The 20,779-nt window shown below is 55.6% G+C and overlaps 9 protein-coding genes across 9 annotated transcripts; 4 read left to right on the top strand and 5 right to left on the bottom strand.

The window, feature by feature from the left end:
• Positions 1–280: 280 nt before the first annotated feature.
• EsH8_II_000062 (armadillo-type protein) lies at positions 281–2,897 on the top strand (the record flags this gene model as incomplete). The annotated part of the gene is made up of 4 exons (XM_083263360.1): positions 281–391; positions 531–1,622; positions 1,686–2,312; positions 2,364–2,897. The coding sequence occupies 4 exons, from the start codon at positions 281–283 to the stop codon at positions 2,895–2,897; spliced, it is 2,364 nt and encodes a 787-aa protein (XP_083120682.1).
• Positions 2,898–3,714: 817 nt separating this feature from the next.
• On the bottom strand, positions 3,715–4,730 carry EsH8_II_000061 (PEX14-like KPWE domain-containing protein; the record flags this gene model as incomplete). Its single annotated transcript, XM_083263359.1, has 3 exons — positions 3,715–3,888; positions 3,945–4,487; positions 4,626–4,730. 3 exons carry the CDS (start codon positions 4,728–4,730, stop codon positions 3,715–3,717), a joined length of 822 nt encoding a protein of 273 aa, XP_083120681.1.
• A 1,313-nt stretch (positions 4,731–6,043) lies between these two features.
• On the bottom strand, positions 6,044–7,680 carry EsH8_II_000060 (ribose phosphate diphosphokinase subunit PRS5; the record flags this gene model as incomplete). Its single annotated transcript, XM_083263358.1, has 5 exons — positions 6,044–6,120; positions 6,175–6,478; positions 6,535–6,739; positions 6,887–6,891; positions 6,982–7,680. 5 exons carry the CDS (start codon positions 7,678–7,680, stop codon positions 6,044–6,046), a joined length of 1,290 nt encoding a protein of 429 aa, XP_083120680.1.
• Positions 7,681–9,671: 1,991 nt separating this feature from the next.
• On the top strand, positions 9,672–10,241 carry EsH8_II_000059 (DNA-directed RNA polymerase III subunit RPC17; the record flags this gene model as incomplete). Its single annotated transcript, XM_083263357.1, has 2 exons — positions 9,672–9,806; positions 9,936–10,241. The coding sequence occupies 2 exons, from the start codon at positions 9,672–9,674 to the stop codon at positions 10,239–10,241; spliced, it is 441 nt and encodes a 146-aa protein (XP_083120679.1).
• Positions 10,242–10,350: 109 nt separating this feature from the next.
• EsH8_II_000058 (P-loop containing nucleoside triphosphate hydrolase protein) lies at positions 10,351–11,059 on the bottom strand (the record flags this gene model as incomplete). The annotated part of the gene is made up of 3 exons (XM_083263356.1): positions 10,351–10,632; positions 10,704–10,917; positions 10,992–11,059. The coding sequence occupies 3 exons, from the start codon at positions 11,057–11,059 to the stop codon at positions 10,351–10,353; spliced, it is 564 nt and encodes a 187-aa protein (XP_083120678.1).
• Positions 11,060–11,738: 679 nt separating this feature from the next.
• On the top strand, positions 11,739–13,385 carry EsH8_II_000057 (pseudouridine synthase DEG1; the record flags this gene model as incomplete). Its single annotated transcript, XM_083263355.1, has 1 exon — positions 11,739–13,385. The coding sequence occupies one exon, from the start codon at positions 11,739–11,741 to the stop codon at positions 13,383–13,385; it is 1,647 nt and encodes a 548-aa protein (XP_083120677.1).
• Positions 13,386–13,521: 136 nt separating this feature from the next.
• Positions 13,522–14,277, bottom strand: EsH8_II_000056 (GPI-GlcNAc transferase complex, PIG-H component-domain-containing protein; the record flags this gene model as incomplete). Its single annotated transcript, XM_083263354.1, has 1 exon — positions 13,522–14,277. The coding sequence occupies one exon, from the start codon at positions 14,275–14,277 to the stop codon at positions 13,522–13,524; it is 756 nt and encodes a 251-aa protein (XP_083120676.1).
• A 1,786-nt stretch (positions 14,278–16,063) lies between these two features.
• Positions 16,064–18,265, bottom strand: EsH8_II_000055 (uncharacterized protein; the record flags this gene model as incomplete). Its single annotated transcript, XM_083263353.1, has 1 exon — positions 16,064–18,265. The coding sequence occupies one exon, from the start codon at positions 18,263–18,265 to the stop codon at positions 16,064–16,066; it is 2,202 nt and encodes a 733-aa protein (XP_083120675.1).
• Positions 18,266–18,938: 673 nt separating this feature from the next.
• On the top strand, positions 18,939–20,487 carry EsH8_II_000054 (L-Aspartase-like protein; the record flags this gene model as incomplete). Its single annotated transcript, XM_083263352.1, has 3 exons — positions 18,939–19,236; positions 19,296–19,804; positions 19,861–20,487. 3 exons carry the CDS (start codon positions 18,939–18,941, stop codon positions 20,485–20,487), a joined length of 1,434 nt encoding a protein of 477 aa, XP_083120674.1.
• Positions 20,488–20,779: the final 292 nt, after the last annotated feature.

The following is a 20,779-nucleotide window of genomic DNA, read 5'->3' as shown; positions in this document are numbered from 1 at the left end:
AGAAGCCCCCTTCCTACATAGCTGCCTTACGTCCCTTCCTCCTTCCTGCCCCAACTCCTTTCCTGGAAGCCCCCACGACAAAATCGCTTTCTCTTCCCTTTGCACTCCATCAACTCAAACTTCTTCCTCTCAGGCAGAGAGGAAATTCCACCAAACGTCCTTCATCTGCGATCCCTTGCGAAGGAATCTTTCTCATCTTGTCTGCCACCTTCTGGCAATACCCTGTCCTATTTTCTGCAAAGTATTGACCCTCCAACAAGACGTTGTAAGCAACGCAACGATGTCTTCACCTCCTTCTGCGGGCCCCAGCCCCCTGATGGGTTCGCCGCCTGCCTTGAAGCCTCATCTCCAAGAGGAGAATATCAAGCGCTCCCCCGAGACAGCTGCCACTGTAAGTTCTATCTCACTAACATCTTCTGTATGTTTCCCCTCCAAGTGGCCACCGTGCTTGCTTGGCAGCTCAGACCACGATACCCAATAACATGTGTAACGCTCGCTTCGGTAGAGTATCAAGCTGACAAAATGTACAGGATGTCCCGGCCTTCAAGCAGAAGCCGGTCGTTGCCACCCTTGCTACATCCAAACTTATCAATCAGAATGCTCTTAAGGTTGGTTCTTCTGCCCGCCATCTGCCGCCTCGCTCACAGCGACGACAGAAGAAGAACAATCAAGAGTCGGCTACCATCGCTGGCACGAATCCCATGGACATGCTCCTCGCCAAACTTTCGGAGCAGCAGGCCGCTCTCGACCAGCAAAACGAGGCTCTGAAGGTTTCTGACGGCAACAGTTTGTACACTCGCGGTTTTGACCCGGCTCCTTCAGCGAGCAATTCAGTCCCCATCACTCCTGCGACTGACTCCTTTTCAACAACTGCTCCTACGACCCGTCCAGGCAGCGCGACCCTCGAGGAGAACCGCGGAAACATGGAGGAGCTTCTTCGGCTTAAGATGGAGCTTGCACGGGCGCAGAACAAGATCTCTCGCCTCGATCACGAGCTTGCCCAGACGCGCTCGGCCAAGCAAGACGATGACCTCATGCCGCCGCCGTCGGCCCGTTCCACCATGCTCGGAGTCGAGAATGCCTGGGGCCCTAGCGACGACAACTCCTCGGATGCAGGCGCTCCTTCTTTCGGGGCATATAACCGCTCTCGCCCTATCTGGGGCACATCCAGAGCTCCCGCTCCCAATTACAACAACGGCGCAGCCGCCCCCCCTCCTGAATCTCCATCAATGGGAGGAGACTGGTATGGAGGTAGTCGTGGTGGATTCAACCAGGGTTACATGGACCCTGCTGGCCCGTACTCCATGGCTGACGGCTATCGAGGTGACCGCATGAACCATGACACCGAGATATTCTCTCGGCCTCCTAGCAGCCGTCGGAACAACCGTTTTGATAATAGTCGCTGGCCATCTCCTCAGCCGTATGGTGGATCCAACTTTGGGAACAACTACGGTGGTTTCGCGCCCTCGCCCGCTCCGTTCGATACCATGGCTGGAGCCCCTGGCAGCGCTACTGGAAATACGGGCTCTGGCATGTATCAAGGCTTCAGCCAACAGCCCATTGGAAGTCAGCTCTCGCCCCATGCAACTGAGTTCACCACTGGAGATGGTTGGAAGAGTGAGGTAAGTTGGGAAGGCCAGAAAATATGTGCTAGATCCAACAGACTAACCTCTCATCTGGAACAGGCCATCGCCACCGAGGGCCAGACGTACCTTCCGACCACCGAGCCTCTCAACTATCGTCGCTTGTTGGACCGCAATGTCAACTGCAACTGGAAATACATTGTGGATAAGATAGTGTGCAACAATGATCAACAGGCTTCCATCTTTTTGCAGCAGAAGCTCAAAGTCGGCACGCCGGACCAAAAGTACGAGATTGTCGAGGCCATCGTCTCTCAGGCGTACCCGCTTATGGTCAATCGTTTTGGTAACTTTCTTGTTCAACGCTGCTTTGAGCATGGAACTCCTGAGCAGGTCGTCAAGATTGCGGAGGCCATTCGAGGCAACACCCTCAGTCTCTCGATGGACCCATTTGGATGCCATGTCGTCCAGAAAGCATTCGACTCTGTCCCTGAGGATTACAAGGCAATCATGGTCCACGAGCTTCTCCGCAGAATCCCAGAGACCGTCATTCATCGTTATGCCTGCCATGTTTGGCAGAAGCTCTTTGAGCTACGATGGTCTGAGTCGCCGCCTCAAATCATGAAGTATGTCAACGAGGCTCTGCGAGGCATGTGGCACGAGGTTGCTCTCGGTGAAACTGGCAGCCTTGTTGTCCAGAATATATTCGAGAATTGTCTCGAGGAAGACAAGGTATGTAGACTCATGTCTCTGTTCCGTACATTGTTGACAGAAGAATTCTAGCGTCCCTGTATTGAGGAAGTCCTTGCCAACATCGACATTGTGGCCCATGGACAATTCGGAAACTGGTGTATTCAGCATATCTGTGAGCATGGAGCACCCGCTGATCGCAGTCGTGCCATCGACCACGTTATTCGCTACGCTGCTGAGTACAGTACCGATCAGTACGCCTCCAAAGTTGTCGAGAAGTGCCTCAAGATCGGTGGCGGAGAGTTCCTCAGTCGCTACCTTGATCGCGTTTGCGAGGGCCGAGTCGATCGTCCTCGGATCCCGCTTGTTGATATTGCCAGCGATCAATACGGCAACTACCTCATCCAGTACATTCTCACCCATGCTGGCATGCAGCATCGTGAGGTTGTTGCTGCCCACATTCGGAAACACATGGTTTCTCTCCGCGGATCCAAGTTCGGCTCCCGCGTGGGCATGCTTTGCACTAACCCCGCCGTAACTACTCGTCCAGGCCCAGGAGCTGGTCCTAGCATGGGCCGTATGGGTGCTGGACCTCGCTTTGGCGGCGGCGGCGGCGGCTATCGCTAAACCCTGTTGAGATCTTCACGACACTGTCTCGATCGACTTCCTCACCTGTTCTTACTCTACGTCACTATGGTCTCTCTGTCTCCTACTTCTTCATCACCCTTAACCCGATTTCCTCAATTCTGACGAAGTCATCGCGCAACCTAATTTGTTCGTGCTTACGAAACATCTTCCTCGGCCATTAATTTACAGATCAGCTGTCATCCTATGCTCGACAGGGTATCACTTGTCTGAGTGCATTGGACACATCATGGTTATGGATTTTGCAATATGGAGGAGGTGCGTCACTGTGACTCGAAACCCAGACCTGGGTGATGGAGTTGCGCCACAGAGCCCTGCCAGAATGCTTTCATCTATACATGGCGGTTCATTGACACGTCCACACTACGTCGATACTTCCTCGATTCCATCAATCATCGAGAAAGACGACTCAGAAGAGTGAGAAGATGGACAGTTAGGCAAGCATGGAATATCAGAACACAAACGCAATGATTGTATGTAGTACGTATCAACTTCCGGAAACTTTGGAGTGTGGCGTTGGTCCAGATTGGACAGCATCTGTGGCAGTCCTCAATCAAAAATTAGGTAGTTTCCCTAGAGAATGTCTCCCCTAAAAGCTGCCTGTTTCTTTAGGTTTCATTGCTTTTGATATCGTTGCGAGAAACCTGGCCCGTTTCCCGTGCTTTTCTTTTATGACGAGTCAATGCTCAACGCCGTTGGTTCCAAGTCCTCCTAAATGCGCTAGAAAAAAAAACATACCCGCATCTACCCAACGCCATACGTATATCATTGAAGAATATCCAGGCCCGTTGTGACACTACTACGCGTCCTTGCTCGCGGCTTCGACACCGGACGTGGCCGCTTCGTCAAGTGGCGGGAACTCAGCATCAACCACCAAGGGCTTATCAGCTACGCCTGTGTCTGCATCCATAGCCGAGGCGTCCTTTTCCCACGGTTTCTTGGGGGCCGCACGTTTCCCAAACGGTTTGACAGACTGGAGAATCAGCAAGGCGGAGGCGGAAAGGGGGAAGAGAGAGAGCGAAAACTTACTGCGTCCCTGACCACTGTATCCGGGATCTGCCTGATGCCGGGGATGGGAATGCCCTTCTGGATCATCTGGAGCATCTCCGCGAAGCCCATCGGGTACGCGGGCTCGTCGCCCTGGCCCGAGTTGTCCGACTGCGAGGGCGGTTTGCGTTCGACGTAGAGGTCTGCTTTCGGCGCCGCCGCTTGCCACGACGGGGTCGGCTCCTCTTCTGCCTCTGCGCCGCCGGTGGCGGCCCCCTTACTCTCGTCCTTGCCGGTGCTCAAGTCATTGAGCTTCGAGGTCAGGCCCGGGACATCGCTTGTTGACGCGGCCGTAGTGGTGGTGCCGGTGCTGCCCCCTGCGTTCTGAGACTTGTATTCGGCGGGGAGGACGTCCGGAGGGATGTGGTCCGGGTGCCGGGCGAGCCAGTCTTTGTACCTTGCAAAATCTATGGTCACGCCGATGCGCTGGGCGTAGTAGAAGACGCGGGCGTGGGTTGCGAGCTCGGAGGGGGTCCCTTGGGGGTTTTCTGTGTTCGGGTCGCCGAGGATTGCGTAGAGGCCGGACTGTAGCCCATGTTAGTCTCTCTTTTTTAAACCTTTTCTTCCTCTTCGTGTTGGTGGTCATCAAGGTTAAAGGAAGTCGGGCGGAATCGTTGAGCCGAGTGCGTCGGGAGCCGAGGGGGGGTGGGGGGGGGAAGGTACCGAGAACATCTTATCCTTGTGCCATGGGTAGCTGTCGAAGGCCTTGAACATGCCGTCCTCGTCCGTTATTGCGCGGATGCGCTCCGCGCCCGAGAGCGTGGCCATTGCGGTTTCTCGTCGAGGTAAGAGTCTGGGGGTTGGAGGCTGGTTCGTCTGGAGAGGCTCGCTCGGGTCTCGTCGACGGACGTCGGGTGCCGAGGTGGGATGGTTCGGGGATTCAAAGGGACGGACGGGGGAGAGCTCGGGGGGTGGTTGGCGGGGTGGGCTTGGGTGCGATAAGATAAGCGATGCACCCCGCGAAATGCCTGGTGGGGGGAGGGGAGGTTCTTGGCTCTGGAGGAGTTTGAACTGAGACATCCCTGTGTTCTCTCTTTCATCAATATATATATATCCATGGGTCGGGTCTCAATGCGCATTATTGCTTTTTTATACTTTTGGTTTTCGCCTTTGTTACTTTCGCAATCCGACTTACACATTTAGAATTTCGCTTCTTGTCGATCTGAACGGGTGTATTGATCCTCCAATTGCTTGCTTCGGAGGTCTGACTCCCCAGTCTCAAGTCAAGCTGAATACAGGACGAGTTGCAAGGCCACCCAAAACAGGATATGATCTACAGTTGCGAATGAAAATAAACTTAAAACCCACTTGGCGACGACTGCCCTTGTTGAAGCTTCTCAGACTCGATTCTCATAATCTACATGGTCTGAAAACTTGTGGGGACTGCTGGGGACAAATGACATGGGCGGCACAGTAAAAAGATGCAACATCACAATTTCAAACTGACAGAGGTTTTGTGTATCTTGATTGCTAGATTGTTGTCTATCTTAAATGTCACGGTATATACGAGCACGCTCACAGCAGACGAGCGGCGGGAGCTTCCTATGGGGTTTTCATGTTATGTGGACGGGGATGTGACAGATCTACGAAGCAGCGCGGCACTTCTTCCCCACGCGCAAGTCCCAAGTCATAAATAAAGAGCCAAGTTCGCAGACAGTAAACAGACAAGTGTGGCCATGAGGACATAAAAAGTGTGTGTATAGCAAAGCCGCCGTACCGAGCCAAGTATCGGTCTTCTGGTCCGCTGTACAGAGAGCCTCCATCCTACGGATGGGAGTCCTATGTATGTTTCTGTGTTGTGTGTAGTGTGTAGCAATGAGGCGAGCCGGGTGGGGCTGCCAATAGTTCGCTTCGTTTCCGATTGGAAACAAGCTGGTATGTCGTGGATGATCCGAGTAAAGGAAAAAAACGTCTAGAATGTCCATGGCGAAAAAAGATGCCACACTCGACCACCCCCCTGTGCTAAACGCCTGTAAAGCAGCAACAACGGTTGCTGAAATTCCCTAGAAGTAGTTGTGGAATCCAATAAACCCTCCGATGCAAAAGCCGATGTTCTTTTCAAACGCCATGTGATGATGCTTTTAGTTGTGCTGGAAAAGGACGCTGATCGATTCGCCGTGATGGACACGACGGATAGCCTCCGCGAAGACGGGGGAGACTGCCGCAGTTTAGCAGACATTCAGACCAATGAGCAAGTTTGAAGATTACTGACCGTCCAGGTACTCAAGCTTGGGGCACACTCTCATGTGCTCCTTCTGAGGAACGGTGTTGGTCACGATCATCTTGTCGATGGCCGAGGCGTTGATGCGCGGAATGGCATCGCCGCTGAGGATGCCGTGGGTCAAGAGGGCGTAGATGTGAGTAGAACCCTCCTTCTTGAGCAGCTTGGCAGCTCTCGTGATGGTGTTGCCGGTGTCGACGAGATCGTCGACGAGAATGCAAACCTTGTCCTTGACATCGCCCACCAGCATCATGCTGGCGTTGCGCTGCTCGGTGTACTTGGTCGGGCGTCGCTCCTGGAGAATAACAAATATGAATCTTGCACCCCCTCCCACGGAAACTAGTGACCTACCTTGTGAATCAGGGCGAACGGCATGTCCAGCTCATCGGCAAGAGCAGTGGCGCGCTTGGCACCACCGGCGTCGGGGCTGATGATGACGGCATCCTTGTAGTTCGGGATATTCTGCTGGATGTATCTCTTGAGGAGAGGCTTGCCGTACAGGTTGTCCACGGGGACGTCGAAGAAGCCCTGGTACTGAGGATCGTGAAGGTCCATACTGCAATCATTAGCAATTGCTTCGGCAAGAAGCAATGAAAGAATTGCGCAGGTGAAAGAGCCTCAAGACTCGTCATGTCGGGTTTGGCAAAAGGGGCGGCTGCGCAGAACGTCACGCCGCACCAGGGAGATTAATGAGAAAACCTACGTGATCTGTGTTTTATTAGCTTGTGCTCAGCGGTCGATGCAGCCCAGGCGCATGCTTCGAAGCAATGCGCAGGTGCTTCCTGGAGGGGAACATACCACATGGTCCGCACCAGCGCAGGTCAAGAGGTCTGCGACCAGAGTGCCAGCCTGGGCAACCCACTGCTTATATCCCGGCTTGGATCGGAAGCCGTCGATCTTCCCCTGGTTCTCGTAGTCGTGGGTAGTAAACTGCGAAGAGACGGAGTCGTGGTGGTTTCGGCCATTGGTTCTGGGCTCTCCGTTCTTGAAGTAGTCACCATTCATTCCGTTGGTTCTGTCCTCGCTGAGCTTGCTCTTGGCAAGCTTTGAGGCAATGCCTTCAATGCCGTTGGGCAAGCCAACACTGCGCGCAATGCCAGGGCCAGGGGTCGCGGGCACGCTCTCAAAGGTGTAGCCGTTCTTGGAAGGTTCCGCCGAGGACTTTGAGAGCGGCGCGCCGGCCTTCTTATAGGGGACGTCGGGCTGTCTTGAGTAGGGGAACAGGGGCATGACGGCGGTGACTCTCTTGGCGGAGCCAGTCTTGCAGGCGGAGATCATGATGCACAGATCCATGAATCCGTCATTGACAGAGCCAGAGGCGGTCTGGATGATAAAGACATCCTTGCCGCGCACCGAGTCTTTGATCTCGCAGCGGCTCTCACCAACAGAGAACTTGGAAAGAACGCGCTCGCATGCGTTGAGACCGAGGTTGTTGCAGACGCTGTCAACCAGCTCGGGGTGGGTGTTACCACCGAGGACAATAATGTTCCTGACCATGGTGAACAATTGGTAGTCTTTCGAGAGGTGGCCGTGGTAGAAAAGAATAGGTTGATGTTAGGGTCGGGCGAAACCGGCGATATTGGAAGCTGGAGTGCAGCAACCTCGTTGGCTGGTTCGATTAAGACGGGGAGAAACGAAAGGCGGCAGAGCCTGAACTGCGATGAAGTATTCGCAGTTTTTTTTTTGGGTATTCGAATGAGATCGTGGAGGCAAGAATGTGTAAATGCCGTGTGCGGGATGGCGGATCGCGAGCGAGCGAGAAGAGCCGGTCTCGGGTTTGCTGGAGGCGTCAAAAATCTGCTAGTGGGGTGCAAGGCGACGTCACAGGGGATTGGAATGTGCCGATGCCGAGGGTATGCGAGATATGAGTTGTGCAGAAAATAGATGCCAGAGGGCTTGGGGCAGACAACGAGGAAGAGGATGAGGCCTCAAAGATGCGATCACAACGGGAGCATGACGAGCAAGCTCTAGAGGAGAGGGAGGAGGGAGAAAAAGCTGGTAGCGGGGGATTTTCTCTGAAGCTGGGGTTGTCGAGAAGTTGTAAAGGAAAATCTCTGAGTGGATAAGTTTGTTTGGGATTGCAGGTATCGGGGTCGGGTGCGGTCGCTGCCATGTGGGCTCTAGGGGGGTGGGAATGTTTCTTGGTGGGGTAAAAAGAGAGATGCACAGGGCTGCCGACAGGGTGGCCAGACGCAGAAATGGCTCTTTTGGGCTAGGCCGGGGTACCTTGGTGCCTGTTCATGACTCCGATCTCTGGCACTGGGGCAGAGATTTTGCGCCAGTGGCGCTCTGGCCATGCACTGTGTTTTTTTTTGGTGGTTGCCAGGCTGCCCAGACACGCCGAGCCTCATGAAGACTGCCGCAGAAACGACGACCGTGGTACCTGAAGCGGCAGCGGCGACAGCGGCCTCCAGCGCGGACTTTTACAGTGCCGGGAAAAGCCTCCGTACAGGGAGCGTTGCGTGGCATCGTGGGACGGGGAATGCACCTGTGACTCCTCCCGGGCCTGGCTACAAGAGTGTAATTATGATGCGGACATTCTGCAGTTCCGTATCGTCAAAAAGTCTAGCCGCCTCGTGATATACATTCCATCCGTCGTGCCCTTACCGTAAAATCCCTCTCTTTATCAAGACAATGACGGGGGGAGGGACCAATACCTGGGGGTTTCTACGGAGGGAGTGAAATAGCGCGAGTAGCACCCAGCCAAGCGAGATGCAGCAGCGCCGGCGTCTCTCGAATCTGAAGCCGCCAACGCTCTCTCCCCTCCTTGTGTCATTGCGCAATCCCACAATTGGTACGTACTTCGCGACATTTTAGCACCGGCGAGGGTGGGGGCTTGGGTGTCTTGATTGGTGCCTTGGGCGGTGTCAATGCAGCCTCTTTTTCTGCTTGCCCTTTTTTTCTCTCTCTCTCATGCAGGTGCTTGCAAAACTGTGACTACCGCCGCGGGGCAATTGCAAAAAAGAATTTGCGACACCGCACATCGTGTCTAACTTCCGTACAGTCAAGGGTTGTCTGCTAAGGTACCGAGTACTTCGGTACATCGTCACATCGTCTTCCTCGTCACTGCATCGTCTCCTCCAGTCGAACCTGGCTTGTCCAGTCATCGAAACTCACCTCGACTTTCACACAGCCAACTTTACAGTGTGTATCTTTTCGTCTGTTCATTGGGTTGCCCTCGTAAAACGGAACCACTTTCAACGCCAGCTCGCCCAAGGTTGTGTTGTGTGACTTGACCTGTCATCTCCCGGCCTCTGAAGTGCACCTGGTAGGTCCCGTTTTGGGGGACAGGGACATGGTCTAGCCTCACCTCGCACACCGACACGACAATTTTCCACAAACACCAGCCGAACTTGCTATCTCGCACCGTTTGCCGATACGCCATCGCTGGTGCCACCACGCTGAGGTCGACCAACCCGTCTCATAGTCACACAGTTTCCCTCCTAGGATCACAACCTAGTATTTCACACGCCAAGCACACTGTCAGGATGAAGATTCTCGAGGCTCAGTCAGCGGTCCTGACCAACTATGAAGTCTATCAACACTTGACGGAACGCAAGTTCGGCCAAAAGAAGCGTGGAGAGCGCCGTGGCCCCGGTAACCTTGAGGCGCTGGCAAGAGAGGTAAACTTGATTTTTTTTTGTTGATTTTTTTGTACTCCCTTTCACGTCTTTTATTAAGAAAGAAAATTGCGTCGAATTCTGGGTACCAGCCTCTGTGTAATAGGCCCGTAACTGACTTATTCGGTCTAGCTCATCCAGTACCTGCGCACACCACCAAACCCGCTCAGCCAGGACCCCATCACCTACCAACCGGGCTGCATCACTCAGCTTCTGGAGAAGCTCCGCCCCTATGACCTGGCCAAGGGCGAGGTCATTATGATTCTTAACTTGCGTCCTGCTTCCGTCGCTGCGTTGAACACCGTCGTCGAAGAGATGACGGAGCGCTTCGACGAAACTCAGCAGGAGGAGATTGTCAACATCATTGCCGAAGTCCTCGGCTCGTTCCCCCAAGAGGCGGAACAGGAGGAGGGCGGCGACGAGAATGGCGCTGCCTAGGAGGCCCTCCCGGATCGCACTTTGCAGCGCACTCCAGATCACGCCGAGTTTGCCGTGGCGGGCTTCTCTGACTCGGAGGGCAAACTCACAGACGGTAGACTGGCTGCCTTTATATGACGACGCATCCCCCTTCTGTCTGTCCTCCCTCGGCCTTTCGTGTCAGTATTGCCGTTTTGCAGATGTCCTCGAACGCCAGCTTGATGAGCTCTCCTGTCACCGCAGAGCACTCCATGTACCTGTCTACGCGCATTTCTTGCGCCTCCTGGTAGGCTTCTTGTGGGTAGATGATGCCGTTGGGGTCATCTTCAGACCTCAGGTCCCTTTTCAGACCCAGTATGAGGATAGGCAGACGGTCGGGTCTGCGGAAGGACAATTTGACCTCCTTGAGCCACTGTCTCGGACGTCAGACAAAACAACAGTATGAGGAAGGGGCTGAAGAATGAGAGTGCTGGGAGCACATACCAGTCTCCGCATGTTGATGAGACTGAGCCGTTGGCTGATGTCGTAGCACAATATGACCAAGTCCGGCTCGAGCAGTCGCCAGTTGTCGGGACTGTTTGTATCATAGAACTCCAAGCGATATGGTTTATCAGACAGCTTAATATCGAAAATGAATGGCTGATCAATGTCCCGGAGCAGCCTGATGGGGCCGGTTCCTTCGGCGGCGCTCAGTCTCCTATTCGGAGGCACGCCATCATATTAGCTGTGACTCCCGGTGTAGGCACTGCGGATTCATCAGGGCATACGGACGAGAGAAAGGACGTCTTCCCGCATTTTTCATCACCGACTAGCAAGATCTTGATCGCGTCATCTTCCATATTGAATGGCCCTTGAAACTGGTAGTTGCTTCAGGGAGTCCTCGGGCGACGGTCTGATAACGGATGTCTGGGGGAACAAATGGCGCAGGGCCTGGCCAGTTCAGTCGGTCAGTCCAGCCAAAGAAAACACAGTCCGCGCGCACCGTCCGCCAAAAAACCGCCCACCGGGTCCCGTCAGGTCGGTTCGGGGTCTCGTCTCTCCATCTGAGGTGGAGTTTTCAGCCACAGCGGCACAAGCCACACTTTCTTTTATGGCAGGGGTGGTGGTGGGGTGGAGGGGAGCCAAAAGATTTCACACTGGAAGTGTGCATTTTGCGCTCTCTCTGTACGGCGGCCCCTCCGAGTGACATTGAATGGGTACCCGCATGATGCTGGTCTAACCCCCTCCAAAATTCGAGGTGCCCCCTTCTTGGAGTCATATGTTTAAAAAAGAGGGCTTATGAAGCCCTTACATGAACTGTTTAGGGGCCTGTGTCTGCATCGTCCGCCGAGCCGTAGTCTGATTCCGTCGAGACGGCCAGTTGGGCTATTACACGACCGCCAAAAGATTTTACCCGCCCGCGCCCATCACCAACACCAGCGCCGGCACCACCACCATATCGCCGCCCGTCGTCTCACTCGCCGTTGCCAACCGTCCACAGTTGCGACCCGGCGCCTGAGCACCGCTCTCATCGCAAACATGGCCGATGTGAGCGGAAAGTACGATGCATGGGACAAGGAGCGCCTCATCTCGCGCATAAGGCAGCTCGAGCACGAGCTCGACAAGCGGGATGCTGCATCAAAGGCGGCAGCAGCAGCAGCGGCGGCCGGCGCCGGAGCCGGCACGGGAGCGCCAGACGGAGGGGCCCCGCCGCCGGCCAAGAAGCGGAAGAAGGAGGCCAAGAGGATCGACTCGTCGCGGTACTCGACCCGCTTCATCGCGCTCAAGCTCGCGTACCTGGGCAAGCGCTACGGCGGGTTCGAGTACGCCGACTCGGCGAGCCTGCCGACCATCGAGGGCGAGCTGTGGGCCGCGCTGACCAAGGCGTGCCTCATCTTCCCCGAGGACCCCGACGTCGTCAACTTTGACTGCTGCGAGTACTCCAAGTGCGGGAGGACGGACCGCGGGGTGAGCGCCTTCGGGCAGGTCATCGGGCTGAGGGTGCGGAGCAGCCGGCCGCTGCCCAAGAAGCAGGAGGCCGTCGCCGAGGCGGAGGCGGACACGCCGATGGAGGGCACGGAAAAGGTCGAAGGAGAGCAGGAAGAGGGGGAGGCGGAGAAGAAGCCCGAAAAGGTGTGGGACGAGATCAACGACGAGATCCAGTACGTCAAGGTCCTCAACCGCCTGCTGCCGGACGACATCCGCATCATAGCCTGGTGCCCGTCGCCGCCGCCGGACTTCTCGGCGCGCTTCTCGTGCGAGGAGCGGCAGTACCGCTACTTCTTCACGCAGCCGGCCTTCAACCCGACCGCCGGGACGGTGGACGGCGGCATGAAGGAGGGGTACCTCGACATCGACGCCATGAACGAGGCGGCGCAGCGCTTCATCGGCAACCACGACTTCCGCAACTTCTGCAAGGTGGACGGGAGCAAGCAGATCACCAACTTTGAGCGGCGCATGTTCGAGGCGGGCGTCGAGGAGGTGCGCGACGCGGGCTCGGCGCTGCCGTACCTCGGGCTGAGCGCCGCCGACGGCAGCCAGCTGCCCAAGGTGTACTCGTTCAACATCCGCGGGACGGCGTTCCTGTGGCACCAGATCCGGCACATGGTGACGATCCTCTTCCTCGTCGGCCAGCGCCTCGAGAAGCCCGAGCTCATCACGCAGCTGCTCGACGTCGAGCGCTCGCCGCGCAAGCCCAACTACGACCTCGCGCACGAGACGCCCCTGGTCCTCTGGAACTGCGTCTTCCCCGGCGACGGCGCCAGCCGCAGCCCGGCCGAGGCCGACAACGCGCTGCGCTGGGTATACGGCGAGGCCGACGTCGTCGAGGGCATGTGGGCGCACTACCGCGAGAAGAAGATGGACGAGCTGCTCGCGAACCGCCTGCTGGACCTCGTCTCGGGCCAGGTGCAGGGCGTCGAGGGCAAGGCCAAGGGCCGCAGGGTGTTCCAGGGGGGCCACGAGGGGAAGCTCTCGGGCGGCTACGTGCCGATCGCGAGGAAGCAGCTCACGCCGACGCCGCGGGAGATCAACGACCGGTGGGCGCAGAGGAAGGGGTTCAAGAACTCGGACGAGATGCGCGAGTCCAAGAACTGGCGCAAGGTCATCAAGGATGCGAAGCAGGGGAATACTGCTGCCGCTACGGCTGCTGCTACGGCGGCGGCGGCGGCTGCAACGGATGAGTAGTCCGTAGCCACACAAACATACACATACCCAACCGAACACGGTGAAAAAATAAAAAGGAGTAAAAGGTTTTTGAACACAAAAAAAGGGTTGTCATCGTCAATTCGTAAAAATGGCCTTCGCTCAGCGGTTCGCTTGCTCATGCTCCGCCCTGCCACCTCTCATCCATCTTCCTGCTATAACCACCGCTCCCGCCGGCGGTCCCGTCCGCCTCCCAGAGGCAGCCCCTGACCCCCCTCCACACCGTCTCGACAATCTTTTTGCGGGGGAGCAGCCTCGGGAACACGACGACGAGGTCCTCCTCGCCCTCGACGACGACGATGAGGTAGTACCGCACCTCGAAGCCCTTGAACGCCTCGTTGACCAGCACGTCCTGGATCTTCTCCGTCGGTATGAAGCGCGTCGCCGCGGCGGAGAGGTAGCTCCCGCTCGTGGAGCTCGTCTGGATACCCAGGCCCCTGAGCACGAGGAGGCTCTCGGTGGTTTGCGTGCGCAGGAGGGTCGCGTAGGCCGCAAGGAGGCACCCCGAGATCAGGACGGGGAGGGGTATCGCGGGGGACGCGGCGATGCGCTGCGCCAGCCGGCCCGGCGCCGAAGTGTGGACCAGGTGCAGGGCGTGCCAAAACGTCGGGCTCGAGAAGAAGATGTCCGGGTCGTTCCTCGTATGGGGAGACTTGGTCGGCGAGGGGGAGAGGAAGGACGCGGCGTAGGGCGACTGCGACCAGGCGGCGTGTAGCAGTAGCAGCGAGGAGACCAGGAGGAGCATGCGCAGGGCGAGGAGGAGGCTGTAAATGAGGTGGATGGTGAGGGTCGGCGGCGGGCTCGTTGTTACTGTGAATTCGGCGGTCGTGGGCGAGGGCCGCCGGACGTGAAGGCGTGGGGCGGTCGTGAGCATCGTGAAAGGTTGCGCTCGAAGAATTTCGCGGAGAGGGGGGGTAATGCGAGTTGAATGTAGTGTCGCTACGCTGCCATTGAGAATATGTAGGATTGTAGCAGCTCAAGGAACTCTGAAATGCCGTTTAGGAGGATCCGAACTCAAGATCACCGGGTGCAATGGCGGCTTCGACTCCCACACAGTCGACGACGAGAAAGCTCGAAGCTCAGATCGGTGCTCGGTGGAGATCATCGCCGGCGCGTTCAGTGTTCTGCCAGCCAAGGCCAACGTCACAGGGGTTGGTTCAGCTTACCTCATAATTTACAGACCCACCTTCTCTTGCAGTGCACGTCCCCCCCAGAGCCCACTGGGTACTACTTGTATGAAAACCCGCGCGGAAACTATCGGCTGTAATGGTCAAACGGTTGAAGGCTTTCATTACTCTTCTTCCGCTACCCCATATCCATTGGAACCCCTTAGCGGCGCCCAGTGCGAATGCTGCGGTGGCCACCCACTCGCATGGGTAACCTGCGATCGCTGCGTGTGGCCCTAAGCAATGAAGATAACACTTGAGGGAGGCTTCACTCTGCAGAGATATCTTCACCGTCGCATGGCGTGCTGGATTACGATCGCTAGGGGCTTGGGGTAGTGGTTGGAGATGGAGATGTCAACTCCAATTTTTGATCTTTTTGGTGATGGTTTAATCCCCTCTATGCATGTTCGCAACTTTGCATCTTGGTTTTGAAGAACGTGATGACCTGTTGCATTGCTCTGGACCTGATGGAATTGTCGTCCTACCTACCTATGGATTGCAGATCACCGCTGAAATTGACACCCACGATGTTGTATGGGATGGGGGTACATCCACCCACAGTGCCGCACGCACATGGTTCGAAACCGCACGTCGGCAACCTTCATCTGGCTCTTTTCTTTTTTATCTTTTGTGCCGTTCATATGAATCAGACGGTCTAAAGATACAAGCTTGTGAATCACGATTAGATGGTGTGAACTAGGTTCGGATTTGCACTCTTCTCAATATAAATTAGCCTGCACATGGCCATCTCAAATCGAGTAACTACATACTATGTCCTCCCATTCAAAAAAGAAAAAAAAAAGAAATCAACATCACACCCAAGACGACGCTTGGAAGCACACGAAAAGAAAAGGGTTGGAATCCCACCCTTCAACTAGATGAACAAAGATGCCGTGAGGCAACATTGTAAGACCAAACGTTTCCAGCACTTTTCGATCCCTTCTTTTCACACCACACAATTCTCTCTCTCTCCTCAACCCCACTCTCTCGCTCTCTCCTTTTCCTGGCCCAAGACGGCGTCGCCTTGAAACTTCGGCTTTTCTGTTTTTTTGATTTGTTTTCTTTCCTCCCGCAACGTATTTCCTAGACCAGTTCATCCATCCGTCATACGCACACATCGCCGCTCGCTACAGGTATCGTGTGTCATGTGTGCCTCGCGGCCTGCCCAAATCCGAGATCCAGCCATCATCAGTCATCATTTGAGAAGGAATGCAAACAGGTCCAATGAAAATAAGGTGAAATATCGCTCTGCGCTCAAAATTCTGTCAAGGATAGACTCGAAGTATACAAATGGCGCCTTCTATTAGCTGTTCAGTTTCTGTGAGGGCTAGCTGATATCGTGAGATGCAGCGGCGCGAAGGGTCGTGTTCCTCTGTCGTAGAAAAGTAATGGTATCAAGATTCATCGAGAAACGCCAGTCGCCATGCAACGAATCGAAAGGTGAAGTGTAATGATAATTAAGGGGTTCGGTTGTGGGATATAGGCGTAAGCAGCCTAAATCATCTCGCTACGATGAAGGCCGGTAGGAAGCCCCTTCTGCGCCAAGGCAGAGGGGGATCTCAACGCTTCGCGACCGTAGTTGGCCGGCATCGGCACGCTCTCGTAGGGGGCGTACTCGTACTCTTCCTGTCCCCGGGGGCGCGTGGTCGTCTCTTTGCGGTTGCGGCTACCCGATCTGAAGCGGTCGGTGGCCTTGGATATGCGACCGGCGATACTGTTGTCGCGTTCAGAAAAGCTCCTGCCACGGCTGTGGCCCTTGGATGCGGGGGGAGCGGGCGGGGGGAGGACGGGAACGGTCGTGTCCATGGGTGCAGCGATGGTCGCCGGGGCAGGCTCGTCATCGTCCATGATTATTTCAATCATGCCAATGCCGATCGCGCTGGCGTTGTTGTGTGCAGCGTACGGCAATGGTGCCGGGGGTGGTGGAGGAGGCATGGCGAGGTGCTGCAGCTCCTTCAACATTGGAGGGGGTGGTGGTGGTGGCGGAATGTTATTATCGTCCTGAGAGGTGCGTCTGGCTCGAATAAGATCGTCGACGGTTCGAACCTCTCCCGAGTTGCCCCTTCTCATCGAAGGGCCACGGGAAAGTCCCTTGCTGCTCATGCTAGCGCCCCTTGGCGAGGGTGCGTCGGGAGGGATTGGCGGAGCAGACATGCTGCGAGGGATCATGCCGCGGGCAGGAGGTTGGTAGACTGATGACGGAAGTTGGTAGGTTGTCTGCGGAAGCAGGGTGAGAGACTCTGCCTCATTTTCTTTCCTGGGAGACTGCTGCTGGGGCGAGGTCGCTGGCGACTGCCGCTGCGCAAAGGAGGCCGGAATCGGGGGGACCGGGATGATATGCTTGTCCTTGTCAGACTCGATGATGAGACGCATAGCCTTGGGCGTGGCGGGCAATCCAATGTGGACATTGGAGTTGCTTCGAGCGTACATGCTCCTCTGAGTCGAGTCGGCAGTGTGGCTGCGAGGTGGAAGCTCAACGGCGCTTGGCGATGGCTCAATACCGATACGAATTTGGCTAGGGTGAGGAATAAGTGGCGCTGAAGGACGCTGTGCAAGCGACTTGCGGCGCTCTTCGAGCTCGCGCGCGGCTTCTTCCTTCTTACGTTGCCTCTCGTCCTTCATGGCCTTCAGGTCTCCGGCGTGCTCGGTGGAGGCAGCGCGCGACTTCGACTGGGGAGGCACGACATCGCGGGGCTGGTCGAGATTCTCCCCGGCGTGGCGGCGGCGACTCTCAGATCGATCTCTTCGGGGGAATTCCCTAGTGAGCTCGGGCGAAAGGGCCTTGCGAGATCCGTTCTGACTGGTGCTCCTGTTGTGTCTGTTCCTAAAATTCTCTTGCGCGATAACAGCCTTGACGTAGTCTTCCTCATCTTCAGATCCCTGGTAGTGAACCAGATTGGCCGAAAGTGGGAGCGGAGACGAGGGTGACCTAATTTGGGAGCCATCACGGGTTGCGCTTCGACCACGGAGATCAAGCGCAGGAGGGCGGTGCCTGCCTTCCGTGCTTCTGTTTCGGCCTTGGCTACCACGGCTGGATGTACGGCTGGTTCCCTTTCTGTTCTTGCTGGATTTCCTCACTGTAGCGGGGTCCATGACTTCCGGCAACAACTTGGGGGTGCTCAAGTTGATAAGGTCCTCGGGTGACATGGGAATAGGCGAGGTCGGAGAGCGCTTTGGCTTGGGCCAGTTGCGGCTGGAGGCTCGGCCACGTTCCGCCGAAGCCTCACGAGAAGGCGTCTTCCGGGGGCGGCTATGGTCACGGTCGCGGCCGCGGGAGCCATCACGATTGCCCTCGCGGCTGGCGTGTCGGCTTCGCTGCTTGCGTTGCTGAAGGCGCTGAGCAGTATCCAGACTGTGGATGTAGTCATGCTTTCCACCAGTCGTGTTGCTGCGGTAGCTTCTGCCCGCGGTAGATTGAGAAGTGACAGAGCTCGTTATGGAACCTGGACCCCGACGTCGGGATGGCCAGTGAAAGCGAGTTGAAGATGCCACCGACTGTTCGGGTGAAGTAACCTCATTCGTCATCGTGTTAAGGCCTGCAAGTTCAAGGTGAAGACCCTTCGGCTTGCGATCCCGAGAACCATTGCGCTGAGCAAGGTTGCCCTCCATCTTGATAAGCATTCTGGCGTCAGGAGATGGTGGAGGAGCCTCCCTCGTTCGAGTGGTGATTTTCTTGTACTGGTCTCGCATCATCATAGGGCTTGCAGTGGCAGCCCTCTGTATCAGGCCCTGTATCTGTAAGCATTTTGGTTGTTTGGTGCTGTAAGACAAAGCCGATGTGCAAGAGTGAATACACAGGAATAATGATGAGATCTTCTGGAGAAGGAAACAGAAGAATGAACAGACGAGAAATCACCCGAATTATACCTGATATATACCTGTCAAAATGTCAACCCCGACTTTGCGGGGATGATTTGACTCGTCCCCAGATAATACAGGTTCCCCGCAATGAGTTTATTCCACGTTCAGCTGGCAACCCGGGGGATGGGATACGGGGAAGCGTGGCCAAGACCCGGCGAATCGTTGCTTGGTCCGTGCTATGCCGTTATGCCGCTACGCCGTTACGCCGCGCCGCACGGCCCAGCCGCATCACATTGTCATCCTTATCCCGCTCCCTGCTCCCCGCTATCCCGTTATCCCGTGCCCCGCCGCGGGGCATCAACGCAAGACTGGTCGTTGGGTGGAAGGATTGCCATCCAGGCCAAAGAAAATAAAACGTGTCGAAGGGAACGCGTCGACGCAATCGGAGCATTTGTTGGAACAACTACTAGGTTCTGATCTTCTTCCAAACTACTCCGCCGACATCCCGTGTGGTTACAGAAAACAGACAGAATTCAAATTGCTTCTTGTCGTGCACCAGCCTCCCACAATGGCTGCCGCCACTGTCTTTGACTCGACGCTTTTTGGCAACATTTTCGGCACGGAGGAGGCTCGCCAGGCCTTTTCTGAGCGTTCGTATGTTGCCAATCTGATCAAGGCTGAGTGTGCTCTCGCGGAAGCTGAAGAAGCCGAGGGCATTGTACCCGCCGGCACCGCTGCTGTGCTGAAGGAGCATTGCGATGTCTCCAAAATTGACTGGCAGCTTCTTGCCGCCCGCACAGAGATTGTCGGCTATCCAGTGTTGCCTTTGGTAGAGCAGATGTCTAAATGGGTGCCCGAGGAGACATGTAAGTGTGAAATAGCTTTAGCTTTTGCCGAACTGAATTGCTGACACTGTCCTTTGAAGCCGGTTACATTCACTGGGGAGCCACCACTCAAGATATCATGGACCTTGCCTCCGTCCTCCAGATGAAAACTGGTCTGGAAATCGTCGAACGACTCCTCCGCAAAGTCACCTCCACTCTAGAAAAGATGTCTGCCGCCTACAGAGACGTACCCATGGCTGGAAGGACACACCTGCAACACGCACTCCCAATTACATTCGGATACAAGTGTGCCGTATGGCTCGCCGGCTTCCGTAGGCACGTGAAGCGACTTGAGCAGATCAAGGAGAGTTGCTTGCTCGTTCAGTTTGGTGGTGCTGCTGGTACTCTGGCCTCACTTGGCACTACCGACAGTGGTATTAGAGTCCGCAAACGTCTTGCGGTTGTTCTTGGCCTGCAGGATCCCATCATCACCTGGCATGTGGCGCGTGACACTGTTGCTGAGATTGTCAACTATCTTGCTCTGGTTGGAGGTAGCTTGGGCAAAATTGCTCTAGACTTGATCATCATGTCTTCAAACGAGCTAAATGAGGTCAGTATTTGCCATTGCTCCTTGATATGACTTGGATATCGACTTACTCTTCCAAGGTTGCTGAGCCCTACGTCCCTCACCGCGGTGCTTCTTCCACAATGCCGCAAAAACGAAACCCGATTTCTAGCGAGGTAATTCTTGCGCAATCAAAGATCCTTCGCGCACAAGCCGGACTCGTGTTGGATGGTATGGTATCAGACTTCGAAAGAGCATCCGGTCCGTGGCACCTCGAGTGGGCAGCTATCCCGACAGCATTCATATCCATCGTGGGCTCCCTCCATCAAGCGGAGTTTGCGCTGTCCGGCCTACAGGTCAACAAGGACGCCATGATGACCAATCTGAAGTCAACTCGGGGGTTGATTGTGGCAGAGGCAGTCATGATGGACCTGGCCAAATATACTGGTCGACAAGAAGCTCATGAAATCGTGTACAAGGCGTGCGTTCAGGCACATGAAGACGAGATTTCCTTGCAGGAGGCTTTGGAGAAGTCGTCCGAGGTCACAGCACACGTTGCCTCCGTGGAGCTTTCCAAGCTGTGTGATCCTACAAGGTATCTTGGGTGCTGTCAACTTATGGTCGACGAGCTTTTGGGCCAGAAGGTTGGTGAAGTGAGCGAGAACGGAAAGGCCGTGAACGGCAACGGGGTTACGAATGGGAACGGTGTGACTAATGGCAGTCACTGAATATTCTGACCTTTAATAAGTAAATGAGTACCTCATCTGATAGCACCTAGACTTGAACATGTTCTTGTAAGCTATAAGCCAATGCGGGCTTCCGCCAGGTCTGCGATACTACTTCGACCAATTTAAAGCTAAAACCGTACCCTGGCTTATGAAATGACAATGCGAGCAGACTCTCCAAAAGGCCTCTCATATTCTTCATGTCTTAATGTGGTCCGGCCCATTTGTGCTTGATTCGTGAAATCATGTCGCAGTAACTCTGTGACGGAATAAAGAGACCCGATGACTTGAAATT

Source organism: Colletotrichum jinshuiense, chromosome 2 (genome assembly GCF_051148585.1).
Source record: "Colletotrichum jinshuiense chromosome 2, complete sequence".
NCBI classification, from domain to species: Eukaryota; Fungi; Ascomycota; class Sordariomycetes; order Glomerellales; family Glomerellaceae; genus Colletotrichum; species Colletotrichum jinshuiense.
Note: the sequence above shows the minus strand (reverse complement) of the source record. Positions and strands in the feature narration are given on the sequence as shown.